This window comes from Callorhinchus milii, unplaced genomic scaffold (genome assembly GCF_018977255.1).
Source record: "Callorhinchus milii isolate IMCB2004 unplaced genomic scaffold, IMCB_Cmil_1.0 Scaffold10, whole genome shotgun sequence".
Lineage (NCBI taxonomy): Eukaryota > Metazoa > Chordata > Chondrichthyes > Chimaeriformes > Callorhinchidae > Callorhinchus > Callorhinchus milii.
Genome location: NW_024704751.1, coordinates 8,001,716 through 8,019,654, shown reverse-complemented (window position 1 = coordinate 8,019,654; position 17,939 = coordinate 8,001,716). Strand labels below are relative to the sequence as shown.

The 17,939-nt window shown below is 46.7% G+C and overlaps 1 protein-coding gene across 1 annotated transcript in view; it reads left to right on the top strand.

Moving 5' to 3' along the window:
* The window catches only part of bcas3 (BCAS3 microtubule associated cell migration factor), a 308,857-nt gene that overhangs the window by 141,113 nt on the left and 149,805 nt on the right, over positions 1-17,939 (top strand). The window contains exons 17-20 of the mRNA XM_007896549.2: positions 932-976; positions 8,537-8,667; positions 9,075-9,240; positions 12,668-12,768. Of these exons, the coding sequence (XP_007894740.1) occupies positions 932-976; positions 8,537-8,667; positions 9,075-9,240; positions 12,668-12,768 (443 nt within the window). The remainder of the gene's footprint in view (positions 1-931; positions 977-8,536; positions 8,668-9,074; positions 9,241-12,667; positions 12,769-17,939) is intronic.

Below are 17,939 nucleotides of genomic sequence, written 5' to 3'. Positions count from 1 at the left end.
AGGGGGTGGGTGGGGGTGGGGGGGGGGGTTTGCTTAGCATGCTGCTGTCATAATTACCATTCTGCCTTTGTGATTGTGTTGCTAGTTTGATTCTCTCCTTCCTCCCTCCCTCCCTCTATGCCATCGCCCGCTCACCACAGCAGAGCAGTGGGGAATATGGAGTCTGCTTTCAGTTAGCGGGATAGAACCATCCCCACCACCAAAAGATCTCTGGTGTCAGAGGGAACACCTTGAGCCGGGAACGAGGGTGAAGGGAGGAAAGCGGGATGGACAAAAGGCGTAAAAAAAAGAGCAAATGGAATTAAAAGGTCCCATTTCGTCCATTGCGCGCAGGATAAAAGGTTAACAGTGTCACGGGTGCTTAGCGGAGGCGCGAGCCATTGACACAGCTGCCTCGTACCTTATCTGAGAAGACTAGACAAACCGGCAGCTCCTCTCTCATCGACGCAGTCTCTTTCGTACTCAAAACACGATGCTCCTCCATTCAGCAGCTCATCGTGTACCACTTTCAGATGTGGCTGCGACAGATAGAGGAGAGGGCACACTGAGCCAGCAAGCGCTGGGGCAGATGCCTGGCGATGAATCGTTGCCCTTTACCCTTTTTACTGTTGCCTTGTGTTTCCGTACTGTATGTACAGGGTGACCAAAAAGTCGCGATAACTACCCCTGTTATCTTTTTTTAAAAAAAAAGGTTTCGTTAAGACTCATCAGACACTGTCAAGGGTATCACGATTTTTTGGTCAACCTCTCTTCCGTTGCAAAGCAACGGCAGTAACGGAAGAAATCAAGTCCAGCGAACTGAAATCAGTCTGTTTCTAAATGAAGAAAAAAAACGTCTTTAATCGTTCCTTTTTTTTTTGAGGTGGCACTTTTTTTTAATTGATGGATTAATTCTTATTTTTTTGTGTGTCTTGTTTTCCCTCACTCGAAGACCTTACCTGTTTGGGGCGGGATGTTTTTCCTTAAAAGCTCCGTGGTGAGTTGTCGGAAACAGTGTCAAGCATGCCTCGTCTGCCTGTGTCTGCTCTCTGTTACAGCATCGCTTCCTCTTTTTTTTTACTTATTTATTTCACATTGTCGGAATTCTGTGCATGGACCGACTCGTCTGCAGATACAGGCACCAAACAACCAGAAACAGCTGCAGCCCGTGATTGAAGAGTAACACAAAATTGGAACCGAATGTGCAAATTACAGGAGGACACATGAAAATACAACAACCGTTTGCTGTAGTCGCTTTTCATTTGCCGATTCTGGAAGTGGCTATTTTGTGGTGTTTTTGATGTCGACATTGATTTGTTAAGGAGCGCTTAATCCCTTTTTATGTAGCAACTTGCGAACTGAAAAATCCAGTTTGTATCTAATCTAAAACATCAGGGACTCTTAACACCTTCTCTCCAAACTTCTGGCACAACTAGTGGGTTTTTTTTTTTAACCGACCCGATATTTTACAGCCTCGAGAGCTTCTCGGTGCTCTCGTTGCCTCCATTCCCTTCCCCCCCCCCTTTCCCCCACACCATCCTCCTCCTCCCCTTTGGATGTCCGAGCCATTCGCTCTGCTACCTCGGAGGCTCAGATATTGGCTCCAGGCTCTCCCTCTGTGAGTTAACCCATTCACGGCAGCACTGGCACTGGCACTGCAGACGTGAAACCGACTGAGCTGGGCTCTGAGTTGACTTAATTGAAACCAGTTGTTCTTCTGGTCAGTTGCTGATGGTGACAGACTCGGTTTGTAGCAGCAGAATTGTTGGTCAATCTCAAATTTTACTTGACCGCTCCTGTAATTTTCCGGTGACTACGTGATGCCGTGTGAAGCCACAGACAACGAATGTCGCCTGTTTAGTTTAGTGACAATTTTCTACAGCGTGTCAAGACCCGGGTAAGCACGGCGGACATTCCGATCGGAACATCCGGCCGAAAGCTTCTTCTCCACAATCTGCTGAGTGATCCATTCCTCGGCGTTTACCGACTGAGTAACGCATCAGCCGGCCTCCGCCAGTGCCGCGCCAAAATAACAACAATTTGCATTTATGTAGCGCCCCTCAGGCAGCTTAGCATCCCAGAACTCTTGGTACCCGTTATAAGTGTCGGTAATCACCAGCAAATGTTTAACTGGAGGCTGGCCACGTAAGCAGAATGACAGTCTGGTCACTTGTCTTTTCCCTCAAACAAATACAAATTACATTTGTACAGCGCCCTTCACGTCGAGAGGACGTCCCAAGGCGCTGGACAGTCAGGGATTTGGATCCGAGCTGGGGGTCATGAGTTTGTAGGGTAGGAGGGTGGCCGAAGGCTCGGTCGAAGAGGCATTGTTCCCCACCAGGCACCAGCTCTGTCCCAGGAGAGCACCTAATAGGGTTTGCTTCCAGGTTCCCCCTTTTATTGCTATCGCGCTGAGTGTCCGTGTGCGGTTTCTCTTCAAAACCGCACAATGCCCCTCAGTCTTAATGACCCGGGGAGTTCAGTCGATTCAGTCCTGGACTTGGACCTGGATTCAAGGAATGAATCACTCAGAAGATTTGGGGGTTGAATTCTGTTGAGGAGTCCACTTAGCCTTTGATCCTTTTGAGGTTGATGACAGGCCCACAGTAATTTAGCTCAGATTTAGACAATCCCTCTGTCGTGCAAGCCAAATGCTTAGAACGGCCAAGTACCTTGCTTAGAGACTGGTCGCATTTGACTGGCTGAATGAATCGCCTTACTCCGACCCTGCATTCCTCCCGCGTAAAAATCCTTTTATTCGAGGCGGTGCCAATAACGTTAAAGCATCTCCAAGCTCTTCACAGGCAATCGCTGCGAAGTGTAGCAACTGTGCACTCGTTGGAAAACCCGGCAGCCAATTTGCTAACAGCGATGCGCCCATACACAGCCATGACGTGAATTTATCTGTAGGACTGCTCTGATGCTGTGACTCGATGCCCTTTTCTCACAAGGGAAGCAAATGCCAGAAGGCAGCTCACATCAGGATACTCTTAAGTCTTGTAGGGTCCATGAGAATGACAGACTGCTGTCTCACCCGCATAGTGTGAGACAGAGTGAGGGTGGTGGGGGGGCGGGGGTGCGAGAAAGAAAGAACTTAAACACAGGCAAAATGACCATAAAGAGAGAATCTGGCTTTATGTTTCTATCGCACTTGCTTCCCACCTTTACTGACTGATGTGATGATCATTTCCACTGATTCAACCCTTTAAAACTGTGCCCATTTGCCCATTTACATCGAACGAAACTGCCCAAACACAAAGCCACCTGCGTTTCTGGTATCTGATGCCTTTAACTCTCGTCACAAGTAAACTCTCATCCCTTCAGTTTTATTTTTTTGTTTAAAAATTCATCATTCGATCTCAGTGTTTTTTTTCTGGTTCCGTTTCATTACCATGTGCAGTTTGTTGTTGGTCATTACAAGTGCCTCCATTGCTTCAGGCAGCGTTTCAACCGCAGAATCCTATGCAGCATGCTGCCCATCACCACCAAACCTGTTGAGGACAGTGCTAACGTTTTTACATTGCAGCCAAAGTCATACTGAGCCTCAGTTGTCTATTTTCTGCAGCTGTATTGCATGTAGAGAGAGAGAGAGAGAGAGATGACTTCACACCTTCTGGTTTGTTTGCGATGTCCAATAATAATGGTCCTTGCATTTGATATGGTGTCTCAACACACGAAAATGTCACCTTGTTATTAATTAACGATCCTTGCATTTGATATACGCCTCATCACGTCGGCAAAACGTCTCAAAGCGCTTCACAGGATTTACCGCAGAGTCTGTAGATGAAAAGGGCAGGCAATTTGTTCACAGCAACATCCCGCAAACAAACCACTGCAAATTGATTCACCAAGTTTACACGGGGTGGAGGGAGGGGGGGGGATTATTGGCCAGGACACCAGGAAAAATTCCCTTCTCTTTACCAGTCGAGCCACGGTAAAAAAAATATAACGCTACTGTTATTTTTTCAGGAAAGTAATTTTTGTACCCAAAAAAAACATTCCTCGCATAACCTGCTTGCTTCTTTGAAAGTAAGAGGGTAAGAAGATAGGGACACAAAAGCATTACTCAGCTCCGATCTATGCCCGATGTGTCACTTCACATCCAACAACAAGAATAACGACAAAAAAAAACTTCCAAATTAAACCTGAATTTGAGAATTTTCCATAATTCTGCGTCATCTGTCGAGACGGAATGGCCTCAGCAAACTACAGGCCTGAAGTCCTATCGACTTGTAGCTGAGGACACTTGTAAACAGGATGATCTTCAGCTCGTCAAATAATCCCTGCGTTTGATACAGCGCCTTATCACGTCTTCGAGACGTCTCAAAGCGCTTCACAGAAATATCCTGTAAAGCGAATTGACTGTATATTTTTGTGGGCGAAATGCGGCAGCCAATTGCGCACAGCGGCGTCCCCACAAACAGCCGTGGATTTGAGTGACCCAATCGTTTTTTCAATGTAGATTTTTTTAAGGGATTATTTCCATGCTTAAACCTTCAAGGGCTGAAAAGTCAGGGAGAGACTTGACATTTAAAGTTAATTCACGGGCTGGACTGGTTTCTGCTTCCTGGCACCGCACGTCCCAGCACTGGCAATAGGCAATTTGTAGAATAAGGGAGAGGCTTTCTCTCCAGGAAATGTACTGTGTGGGAACGTCCTTCATATGATTGAGGGAATCGGGCAGGTATTCTCCAGAAAGTCAACACCAGGGATATACCTTCTCCTAAACACACAGTTACACAACATATGCCTACACCACACACAAATTCACACACACACAACACACCGTACTTGCTGCAAAATAATAATAATACTCTTTGCATTCGGTACAGCATCTCATCACGTCTTCGAGACGTCTCAAAGCCCTTCACAGAATATACTGTAAAGTAAATTGTCTGCAAATTTTGTGGGCGAAACACGGCAGCTTCTGTCCCCACAAACAGTCGTGGATTGAGTGACCGATTTCCACTCGTGTTATTTTTCGAGGGAATTAAGATTTAACTTGTTCACCATGCACGCTCACAATATCAACACTTGCATTGGATTGCGCTGTCTCCAGTCGGCGCGTCTGTTTGATTTTTGCAGTAGTGTCAGACTGGGCGTCCCTCTGTGCATCTGTTAGCGGTTATTTTCTCGTGACATGTCATCGTATTGTTAAAAAGCCAAGCTGCTCATCACGAATGGCTGCTATTAGATCATGTCTGAGGTAGACATTAAACGCGTTTGATGTTCTCGCAGAGACTATAGCATGAACATCCCAGATTAATAGGCTTTTATTTTTGATATCACTGTATAATTTTGCAGAATTTGAAAGGAGGTTCTAAATAGCTCCCATAAACGTCGCCCTGCCCACGAGCTGGCTTTGACTTTAAGTACATGTGCAGTGCGGTAACATCAGAACCACATGCAAACCATTTTGCAGGCAGTAATTTGAAGTCCTCTGAATGTTTATTTTGTCCTTTCCAAAATCCTTTTTGACAAGAATAGCTGATCCCATATGAACCTTTTGACATCAAAGAAGTGTTTTACCTACGTTGTCAGAGCAGGGCTGCACTTTAAAGATCCGAGCTGCCTGCCCATTGTTGCAATTGTATTTTTCCTGCGTGTCGGAAAGTGTTGTGGTTGTGTTGGCACAGTGACCTGAGGCTTCAGTCCACCGTGATATAAAGTGTTCAGGCACAAGCTTATGCCTGTGATTCTCCACTTACCAGTTCACAATATCAGCCACTTGATCAGAGAAAAGTACAGACTGAGAGACCAGGAACCTCCCTACAGGGAGAGAGGCAGCACTGCTGATCTTAGACTACAGTCGCACTCTCTGGCAGTGAGTGACTTGAGTGGTTGGAGCAGAATGCGGGTGATTGTTTGGGAAAAACCATAAGGAAGGACAGAGGAATTTAAAAACTGAATGCTTCCCCTTTCTCATTTGTTTATATTTCAAATTAAGAGTTTTGAAATAATAATAATAAAAACGTCGCAGGAATGTTGACAAGCATCGGCCTCGAAAGCAAGTGACCGATAACTAATGAGCAGTGGGGTTTAGTGGGAATGCACTCGGGAAGGCAGCGCTGTAAGAAATGCCGCTTATTAATTAATTAATGTGCATTTTGGAGAGACTCTCACAGAAATCAGCCAGGTCGCGCGCAGCATCAACTCCAGGGGCTACCCGTGGCTTACAGCTCACATCATCTAAAGATAACTGTTGGTCCTGTTTCTTTACTGCGAGTCGCTGTGTCGTACTCTCGGTGTGCTTCAGAGGGGGACTGGCCTGCGCACACATACTTAAAGTCAGAGCAGCTCACTGTCCCACAGTCTTTTCACTTTTATATTCGCCTACACAATACAGTGAATCCTGTGAAGCGCTTTGAGAGGTGCTCTCCTGACATGGATATTTGAAATTGGCGGAAAGAATTTCCGAGAGGGTGATTAAAGCCCGCGATCAACACTGAAACTGTCCGCATCGAGGAATAAATGATGTTATTAAGACTAAAGGTTAAGCGGGAGTTTTTAGAGTAAGGTCACGACAGAAAAGTGATCACAGATGTGTTTCCGAGTCTCAGCCATGGACTGGAACGGAAAAGGTTCTTCTTTCTCTGATTTTCAGAAATTGAAAATTTCTCTGATCAAGTGGCTGATATTGTGAACTGGCAAGTGGGAGAATCACTGGCATAAGCTTGTGCCTGAACATTTTATATCACAGTGGACTGAATTTGTGTCCGCAAATACACAGTCGATTCACTTTACAATATATTCTGCGAAGCGCTTTGAGACGTCTCGAAGACGCGAAAAGCGCTATATCAAATGCAAGGATTGTTTTTATTGTTATGAAAAAGGCTCTGCGGAACACAAGGATTATTAATATTATTATCCATCCAAGATCGAGATAAGGCGCTACATCAAATGCAAGGATTATTATTATTATTTGAGCCCCCAAAAAGCTGGCCACCGGGACGGAGTGGGCAAGGGCAGTTAACGGGGGTCACAGGGTTATAAGTGAGTTTGCACTGTAGTGAAGCATGTTATAACAGGGCCAGAGTGTATATGTATGCGTAACTGTTGGGGCAAAGTGGGTATGACAGCTTTTCTGAGTGAACAGGATTACAATTCTGCCCTTTGCCTTCTCACCCTCAGGTGTCAATTGGTCGAAAAGCAGTTGTAATTTATTGCTCTTTATTCAGCCTTTATTCTCACACTTTAACATTCGACGTCGACCCTTTTCCATTCTAGTCCATGGGTGAGACTCAGAAACACATCTGTGATCACTTTTCTGTTGTGACCTTATTCTAAAAACTCCCGCTTAACCTTTAGTCTTAATAACATCATTTACTCCTCGGTCCGGATAGTTTCAGTGTTGATCGCAGGCTATGATCAGCCCCTTGGAAAGTCCCACGAATTTCAAATACGTTTCACAAAAGGAAATTTAGAATTCAGTAAAATAAGGTTCTATTGCACCTTATCACGGTGACACGTCTCAAAGGACTCTACTATCACGTGTAGTGAGTGCTTTGTGAGCAAACACAACAGCTATTTTGCGCCCAGCAAGATTCCACAAACAGCCATGAGGTGATGTCGAAACACTGTAAAACATGTTGACGAAAAACAACTGTGGGGTTAGCCGCAGAAGATATTTTACTCGCGCTTTGGGACGTCCTCCCGACTTGAAAGGCGGTACGCAAATGTAATTTGTTGTTGTTATTGCTGTCCGACTGTAACATCCACCCAAAGTACAGGCAGATGAAGTTTAATGTGCTTCCGACACTCCAAAGCACATCAATAAAAATTTATTAACAAAAATACTAAAACTAGCGTGGCAAAACTTCAACCTCATTCATGTATGATTAAAGAATCTGGCTGATTTGTGGTCGCACAGCTAGACTTAGTTATCATTATAAAAAAAATTACAAAGCCCTCTAGCATTACTTCTTGAGCTCTGATGCCACAACCACCTCTGAACAGAGATCGATTCCTTTTTAGCTGAGTGTTAGTTGTTTTTTTTACTCGTGCCCATTCCAAAACGCATTCAACTTTAAACAAAAAGCTCTAATAGGCTTTGAGTGGGTTACTTTACGTTTCTAATGTTAGATAAGAGTTAACAGCCTCATTCCTCACCAGTAATGTCACTGGTATCCAAAGCACAGAGAGAGGTCTGCACTTCTATGTAGTGCGTGTGAGCAAGATTGTATTGACCGACCAGTCATACACTTGAAGCTCTTACTCCAGACCTTACTCACTTAAACCTTGACATCTCGTGCTCTCGCCATCCGTCCAGATATTTCTGTTTGCTTCATAATTGTTGACCATCCTTCAGCGCAGTTTGGGTGTGCGTGTCTGTGTATTTTAGCCTCTGTATATATACAAATACATTACGATGATGTTTTGGCCTTATCAAGGTAGAAGAGTAACCGCTTCCGTGCTCAGGACAGGGGCATTTGCTATCGGAAGTTCCGTGTTGTTCAGATCAGATGTTATGCTGTGAAAGGTTAACGCGCGACTTCTAGCAAACGCAGGTGCGTGATTTGATCGGGCTTCACTGAAGTCTCCTGTTTTGGGTTTCCAGTAAGAGCAAGTCCCGCTCGGCCCCGCAGATCTCGCCCAGCAAAGCAGCCGGTGGCGAATTCTGCGTCGCTGCCACTTTTGCTTCATCGCGATCCTGGTTAACGACCAACCCCGGTCTGAAGCGGGAGAAAGGTGAGGATTCATTCAGCAGCGCGTTTTTTTTTATTAAAACCATCAACGAATTGCCGGCAAACGTCACTGGCTGTGCCTGGCGCCATAGAAATCCACGGCACAGAATGTCCCCGGCAGGACATTACGTACCCTAACTCTTCTGTACGTGAAAAAAAAATCTCCTAATCTTCACCTGCTCCTTTAGTAACCATCTTCAATTGATGCCCTCTGGTCACTGACTCAGATAATTTCTCCCTATTGACTCCTATCGAAACCCCTCCTCATTTCAAAGACCTCGATCGAACTGAGTTCCGCCCAGTTTTGCCCAGTTGCAGGATTTTACTGTCGCAATTCCGCCTTGAACTGTACACGCGCTTTGGCTGGGTATTGCTCCACTTTACCGCTGTCGCCCTTTATTTTCTCCGCAGATCAATTGAAGCAGTCGGTGGTGGATTCCTTATTCATTATCAGTTGCTACGGTAACCTGGTGGAGCATATGATTGAGCCACGGCCCGTCAACACTGTTCAGAAGATCAGTGATGACACTCAGTTGGAGTTGGTGACGTCTCCTCGAGCCAGCTGGACACTGGCCAGGTAGGTTGCTTAAACTCACGGGACAGATATCCACCTTTCCTGACGCGTGGTCAATGCGGTGTTTGACAATCCCAAAGTTGGGTTGAGGTAAATGAGTTTTAGGATGACAGGAGTTTAGGACATCGAGGAAGCTTTGATTCCAGCTAAGTCTCAGAGCCTTGCGAGATTTGACAGATTGATGCTCCTAGTTTTGTTAATGCAACTCAAGACTCTTATTACAGAGTCCTCAGAATCTCATCAGCCATCGTTAGTCTAATTCAATTCTTCTAATGCCCCACGTTGCCAGATGTTTAATATAAAAATTATAGTCGGTCACAACATCACAAGAGAGATGTGCACTGGAGAAGGCCTTTGCGTCCATTTGATCTTGACTTTATAGATTACCAACCCTACCATCTTCCCATTGCAGCGCCAAATGGTTTTTTAAGTGAGTCCAGTGTCCACATAACCTCTTCCAGCTGTGGCCAGTTGGACTCACTGCCTTTGGTTTTGCTTCAGTGAAAGGGAGAGCTCATTAAGAATAACTATGCCTCTATTTGAGGCCTGTTGTGCTTTGTGATCTCACAATAATCTTATAATTGAAACTTCAGGAATGGATTATAACCAGCTATATCCAAACTCTTCTATCTCACATGTGAAGTCATCTCCTTCAGCTCATCTTCAGGTGGAATGATCACACACCCGCACAGGCACTGAGATGGAGAATTCATGCCCACAATCCTCTCTCACGTAGTGAGTTTCCAATCTCAGTCACTTCCAGAAACGGTGGAGAGTAGAGGCTGGGGACGCCTTTATGGAGAGAGAGGAAGAGTAAGGTCCCATTTACCTGTTCAGAGGTTACGTAGAATGACACAGACTGTACACAGCACCGAAACGAGTTGTTTGCCCAACTACAATACAGCACAAAATTACATTTGTATAGAGCCTTTCACATCGGGAGGACATCCCAAGGCGCTGGCTTGTGTGGGATTTGGACCCGAGCTGGGGGTCGGGATCGATGGGGAGGTGGTGTAGGGTAGGGGTGGGAGCGTGGCTGAATGCGCACTTGAAGAAGAGGGTCTTGAGACCAGTGCCAGTTTTTATACTCTACATGAGCCTCCACCCATCACACTCCTCCCTTCCTGCCTCTCCAAATCCCCCTGTTCCCTCCTCCCTCATGTATACATCAAGTTTCCTCATAGATACGTTGATGCTTTCTAGCTTCAACCACAGCTCTTGAGTCTGCGAGTCCCACATTCTCAATGCCCTCCTTGCAAAGAGGTTCCTCCAAAACTCTTTTAGATCTAACTGTGACTGTCTTAAAAATATTTACGCCTCCTTGTTATGGACTCATCAAAAAGTGGAAACAGCTTATTTATGTTTAATGGACTCCATTTAGATTGAGTAGGGCGCAGCGTGAGAGATAGAGAAAGCGTGCGAGCAGCATAGGGACAGAGAGCTGCCTCATGATTCACGCTCACTTGCTGATTCAGGCCACGGGGAGTTACTTGTTTATGACTGTTTGGAAGGGGCCACTGGACGACGACAACAACAACAACTTGCATTTATATAGCGTCCCAGAGCACTTGGACCCCGCGCTATTGAGGTTTCGTTTGGCTGTGCTTGCTCTAAGCAGCCTATGTTCAGCCAGTAAAGAGTTAGTGCGGAATGGGGCAGAGCACGTAGCAAAATGTTGATTGCATTGCGCACAGAGACATGTTTTGTTTGAAGGTAGGGGGTCCACAGACTTGTTGGCGAGCAAACCTGGTTACTCCCCCCCACCCCCCACCGACAACCTTGCAGTCTCAGCAGCGTCAGCCATGCGCAAACGGTAATTTTAATCAGTGTTTTTTATTTAACCAGGTCACCGGTCGCTCCAAAGGGAATTTTGTTATTCTTGTGATTTATTTGTTCTCGGCCCAGCGATGACTGTTATTTTTTTGAACCGTTATTTTCGTAATAATTCTGCTCCCATTAAAAGATGTAATGGCTCTTGAAGTTGCTGAGTTCATTTGTCACAGGCCAGTCATTTCAAGTTATGTATTTGACAAAAAAAAACAGCAGTGAAATCACTCTTAAACAAGCACGTTCGGAAACGGGTGAGAGAGAGCCCCCCCCCACCCTGCCCCCACCACACACACACACACACACACAAACTACACACACACTACACACGTCCGCTTTACCAAGTTGCTTTAAATAGAGCAAAGGAATGACGTCAAGTCCCGTATCAAATTTTCCAAATATATCTTTTTTTCTCTCTCTCTCCCAAAATGAGGTCTTTTTGATTTGGTCTTATATCAGAAGTTACACTGTTTCGGGGTTCAAAGGGCACCTCTGGTCTCCGAAAAATCGCTCGACAAAGACAGAAATTAGTCTAAAGCAAGAGATTCCTTAATTACCAAATATCAATTACTTGGATTTGTGCATTAGTCTGTAATAGTCTTAAGTGTATTAGAATGCTTTCCCATTGAAAGGTGGCTATTGAGGCAGGATTAATGCAATCGTTCAAAAGGGAACGGTAATAACATTAGGGGATAATACCCCCAGCCCTAGGGAGCCCTGTGTGAGAGGTGGCTCGCGAGACTCTGTGTTGTACAGCACAGGGTATCAGTTATCCCTGGGCTTTTTGGAAACGGATAGTGTGGCTTCCCAAAGGAAACCAATTTGTGTATTTGGGATAATATTTTATTCATTTTCAAAGGTTTCCAGTCTTACAAGACTTGACATGCCAGTAACGCATTACTCCTAAAAGTGCTTCACAACACATTACCGTCAAAGCCACATCAGGACCCAAACAAAAACACGCTGTTAATGTACGACTGGATCGCCTGAGGTTGCTCGGTAGTGGTCCTCTCCCAGTCTGTCACCAGAGTTTTAGAGATGAGGGAGCAACGACTGAGCCAACTGCGGGTGTCAGTACGCTGAAAAAATAATAATCGTCGCATTTGATACAGCGCCTCATCACGTCTTCGAGAAGTCTCAAAGGCGCTTCACAGAATGTACTGCAAAGTGAATCTGCTGTGTATTTTGTGGGCCAAGCGCGGCAGCCAATTGCGCATGGCAGCGTCCCCACAAACAGCCGTGGTTCGAGCGACCAAATTACGATTATTAATGGACGAGTGTATTCTCCACTGTCTTGGCAGGGTGACAGCACCAGAGGGAAAGGCCTGGGAGGTGTGGGCTCTTTCTGTGATAAAACGGTCCACGTGAAGGGACATGAAAGAAGCGTGTGTCAAGACTCGCGAAAGGTTAATCCTGACGGGAATCAAACCATTTGGGGTTGATTATAAATGGCCTCCAGTGTGTGTGTGACAACGTCCATCGCCACGAAACAAACCTAAAAGCACTTTTATCTGACACTTATCTGTGGTCAAACCCTGTATCTGGCACTGAACCCTGTGGCTAACTGTGTGTGTGTGTTTCCTCCCCCCCTCTCGCTGTGTAGGACTCCGCAGTGGAACGAGCTGCAGCCGCCCTTCAATGCAAACCATCCTTTGCTGCTCGCTGCTGATGCTGTACAGCACTATCAGAACCAGCTGGCTGGGCGTAAGTACCAAACCCACTGCTTTCTCGGCACACAGCAACAATCCAAAACAACCAATTACGTTCGTACAAGCGCCTTTCACGTTGGGAGGACGTCCCAAGGCGCTGAACAGTCAGGGATTTGGACCCGAGCTGGGGGTCGGGATTGGTTGGACGGGGGGTAGGGGTAGGAGTGTAGCCTAATGCCCGGTTAAAGATGGGGGAGGGGGGTGGTCTTGAGACGCGCTTTGAAGGAGGCAAGGGAGGGAGCATGACAAACAGACTGCGAGATGTTGTTTCAAAGTGTGGGCGGGGGGGGTGGGGGGACAGAGAAGCTGGAGGCCTGATCGCCGATGACCACACTCGGCCCACCGTGGTGCAGTATGAACTCTGTGCTTCAATCTCTTTCTTCAAATCGTGGTAGAGTGACTGTTTCTAACGGCGTTTCACCCTCCCTCGCTCGGTCACTTGCAGCTTGTACCCCACTACCAGCTACTCCCTGCGCTGCAGGTGCCATACCCCGCCTGTATTTTACCCTCGGGAGAGTGAGACTTCCTGGGCGGCTGCTGGTAGCCCTCCGGTGGCTATTTTGTGTGCTTACAGAGTGATCGGTCTGCAGGCTTTTCATCCATGAGGGGTAGTTATCCCCAAACCTGACTGTGCGCACACTCAACAGGGACAGAGTGTGCTCTGACCATTGTTTGCAGAAACCGCTCATCAACTTCAAACTTCTATGAAGCTATTTGGCTCCAAGGTGACACGTTTGGCAGCAGAATGTCGGAATCAAGCCAGCTTTCCCTGGAGTGGTCTCTAATCCAGTTCCTGAGCCAGAGGCGTCCGCAGTATTCCAGGGCAATGCTGATGACAGCACAGGCTCATTGGCAGGACGCGGAAGGGCAGACCAGTCGCTGGGGCCAGAGATTCTTCCCACTCAGCTCCTGTTAAGCAAGCAAGCAAGCCGAAATCCCAACAGGAAGGGTGGTCTTAAACTGGACGAGCAGTGGGAAGCTTGCCAGGCAGTGATTGCAAAGGCCAGCTACGCATTTTTTATCTGATTAAACCCCTGGCAGTTAGACTAACGCACACTTCTACCAAATACTCCCCGGAATTCGGTAAGCAGGGTGCATCCCTCCAGAGAGAGAGAGAGAGTACATATTTCATTCCAGACACTCCTTCTCATCCGAAGGACAGCACTTGCAACAAAGCCAAACCCCCTTCCTGTTCGGAGCTGCCTGTAAGTATCGCAGGGTGAAAGATGCAGGTTCTTCGTTTCCTCATCGCCCTGTGATGCCTTCAGACCGCACTCCCTTCAAGCCACAAGCACGATTTTAACACTGAACCTGCATCCCACAATTGTCCCTTTAAAACACTGCAACTTGCTCAGAGAGAGAGAGAGAGAGAGAGAGAGCAATAGAGAGAACGCGGGAACAGGAGGACTGAATACTGGTATCCGCATCAGGAATTTCTTCAGATTTGTGTCACCCACTTTCAAGACCGCTAACCTGCCTCCCCCAGAGTGCCTGAGCCAGAGTAACGGACTCCTGATAGATTTAAAGNAAAAATAAAGTCCCCAGCTACTAATTAAATTGTCAGGCCATTGAATGGTTTGGGGCTATGCTATGAGAACGTGAATTGACTGTTCAGCCCTTCTCTCCCAGTCTTTGCAGATGTTAAATACACTGTGAATATATCAGGGCCCATTTATCGCAGGTGCGTGGAACAGAGCAAATCTTTCTTGTCAACGGTAGTGTTCGTTTCCCCCCCACCCCCTCATCCCCACTCCCAATACCACTTCCTCTTCCCCACCTCCTGGTCTTCTGCTGTTAGCCTTTAATTCAGGAAAGATTGTGGGTTCCAGCTTCCAGGAGGTTGTCTTGATCTGTACACGATCACATTTGCTGCTGCCTCCTCTCAGTCACAGAGCACCTGAAGCCGTGTGCGTGCTTGCATGTGTGTGTGTGTGTGTAGTATATATACAATAGCATCCTCTTGTATCTTTCAGCATCTTTGTCATCGGCCAGGCTTGTTAATGACTGCCCGGGCTGCCTTGTCTGCAAGTCACGTTCACTGTGGGCTCTGCCCGGGTTTGATGGGGTTAAGTTCACTGCGGAGGATGAGAGTAATAATGAAAAACAAATGGGCGACATTTAGTATCATTAAACAACTGCTCGCATCCAGTGTCTGGAGCTGTCCATCACCTCGGTGGATTATTAGCATTTCTGTCAGTTGTTTGGTTACGTTATCTGTCCTCGCGGAGATGAAAGCCCCCAGCTGACCACGCCACAGAGGCCCTGCACAGCCCCTCGGAGCATTCCCGCAGTCGGACAGTGATCAGATGTCTGCATTAGCTGTCATTATCCTTGATTAGATTTGCCCTTTGCCCTCCGAGGGGTCAGTGAACAAATGCCCAGACTTTTTTCCCCTCCCAGCTCTGGGCACCTGAACTGTGCCTTTAGCTGCGCTGGATTGAGTGGAGGTGTTTGGTGCTGTGTGTGTGTGTGTGTGTGCGCTGCAGATCTGATTCCTCACTGAAAAGCAAGTGTAAAAGCGAAGCTTCCCTCATCCTTAGTGCGTGTTCTCCTTTCCCCCCACCCGTGTCTGCATTCCGTGCATCACATCAGCCACGGTGCAGGTTTGAGCTAATCAGAGAAGTGAGGATCTCCCCACCACTCGACTCACGACCCACGTCCACCGCTTGCCAGATGCGCTAGGCATCAGAGGTCCTCCCACTTCTGCCTCTCACACTGACAGCTCTGCGACTGACATGTCAGCCAAGACTTGGCAGCACATTACCCAGGGAGGATAAACAAGCTCTAAGGCTCAGATCCGCACTCACATTCTGCAGCAAAGGAAGTCAACAGTCATATTATAACCCGCACATCGTACGAGAGATTCCGGTGAAGAAGGTTCTTCTGTCTTACTTGATCACAGTCCCTCTTTCCATCCAGCTGTCTCTTAAATGATTTCAACCAACCTTCCTTCTTGATAATAACAATAATAATTCTTGCCTTTGCCCCAAAGCAATTTCACAATGGGATAAGTGACTGTGTATTTGTAGGAGAATCAGGCAGCCAATTTGTGGTAAATGAATAGATTGGACTTTTTTGAGATGCAATGAGCCGAATGGCCTTCTTCTGCGCTGTATATATCTGTGGTTCTCCACTGCATTGTCCCGTCTCTAGAGTGTCTTCCTTAATTTCTTATCCTCACTTTACCTCGAAATTCTTCGCCTTCGTTTAAAAAAAAACCCTGCAGCTTCGCTGGTCCTTAGGGCTAATCTGGAAGTGGCTGATGTGCCCTCTGCCTGTTTGTAGGCATTGCAACATTCCTTAATGGCTGATACCGCTAGTTTGCGCAGTCCTTTTAAAAAGCTGTAGTGTTTAGCCTGGTTATTTATTTAAGGAATACCAGAATCGTGGAGTTGTGCATCACTTTCTACAGAACAAAGTACGCTTCTGACTAAAAGATTTTTCCCGCTGTCACTCTCCAAGGCCAGATGTGTGATCTGCCTCTGAAAAGGTGACAGGCTATTCATTAAGGGAACAGAAGCCTTGTTTGCGTTTGGCTCTCGGAAGCAGATTTAACAACAAATCGTCCCGAGGAGCTTCTCTTGTGTCTCCCTCCCAGCTAATCGTAATGTTTAGACCTTTTGGGGGGAAAAATAAGAAAAGTAAAGGTTGGAAACATTCACTGCTCTTCTCTCAAAGGCCTTAACGGTGGATGAGTCATCAGTAGGAGAGAGAGGGAGAGAGAGAGAGCACAGTGCAGGTTATGAAGTGATAAAATAACACAAGATCCCATTGTTCAGCGCTACGCTCTAACTGTGAATGAGCTGTGCAGCCGGGGACAGGTCCTATGTTTTCCTGGCATGCGCGTCCATCCGCACTCCGCAGTTCCTCGCACTGATTGGCGGCTGTGTTGAGGGATGTCCACTGGACCCCAGGTAGAAGCTTCGAGCTTCGAGCTGCTGGTGCCTCGTTAGCAATTAACAAACGGGACTTTTGTTTCATTCTCGAAACACAATGAACTAAGATGGCTTGACCAGAGTGACCTCAAAGCGCCAGGTCACGAGATATGAAACTTTTCCCTCGTCTTTTGTCCCGCACCAACAATCCTCCAAGTAAAATGGCTGACGGACTTCGTGGCTGTCAAATTAGCTGCACTGTTCACCTACAGATACACAGTCACTACACTTTGCAGTGAATCCAATGAAGTGCTTTGAGCCAATGTGATGTGATAGGACGCTATATCAAAAGCAAGATTTGTTATAATTATTATTTAAAATGGAAACTCTTTCTCCCCCCCCCCCACCCACACAGTATGTATTGTTGCCCATTTGTCTGCTGTATTCTAGGGCTGCCGCAATTTGCCCACGACATATACAGTCACTCCACTTTACAGTATATTCTGTGAAGCGCTTTGAGACGTCCCGAAGATGTGATGAGGTGCTGTATTAAATGCAAGGATTGTTATTATTATTACTGAGGCCGGTTGGTGCAGGAGAGAACAAAGGTAAAGGGGCAAGGAACAAGACTGACTCATGATCAATCCCGTGCGGCCAGGACTGAACTGGCCTGGCCACGATTGGAGCGCGTCTCTTGGGCCGGGGCGAGCCGCAGGATAATTGCACGCTGATCTTGACCACTCCAGCGGGACCGACTAATGAAGGATAAGAGAAACACAATCTCCCTCCCGACTGCCTGTTAGAAAACTTTAATAATTAATTAGTGCAATGCTATTGCACCCCAGGGTCAGGGATCAAGGAGGAATCTTCAGGAGGGTTTTTATGTGTAACAGTGAGTAGCCATGTAAAGGGAGGAAAATAATCTCAGCTCAGCTAGTTTTACAAAGTGATCCGAGGATAGAGAAACAAATAGCGAGCTGACGTTTCAGTCACCAAATGTCCCAACAAAAATCCTGCCGTAGATGTGGAGGGTGATCAGATAACAGATTTACCATTAATACTCAAGGATGAGTGAGGTCATTATTATTATCATCATCATCATACCCGCACTGTGATGTAGAGTGAGCATGTGTGTATGGGGAGAAAAGATGGGTTATTGCAGGTAAGCTCCTCAAGTCCTACCAACCTGGTCGCTCCCTTCGCTCAGCTGGCTGCTCAGTCCCCTGCCCTCTCAGCCACAACGTTGGCGGGAGGATTTCAGCCTAACTGCCCCCACTCTCTGGAACTCTCC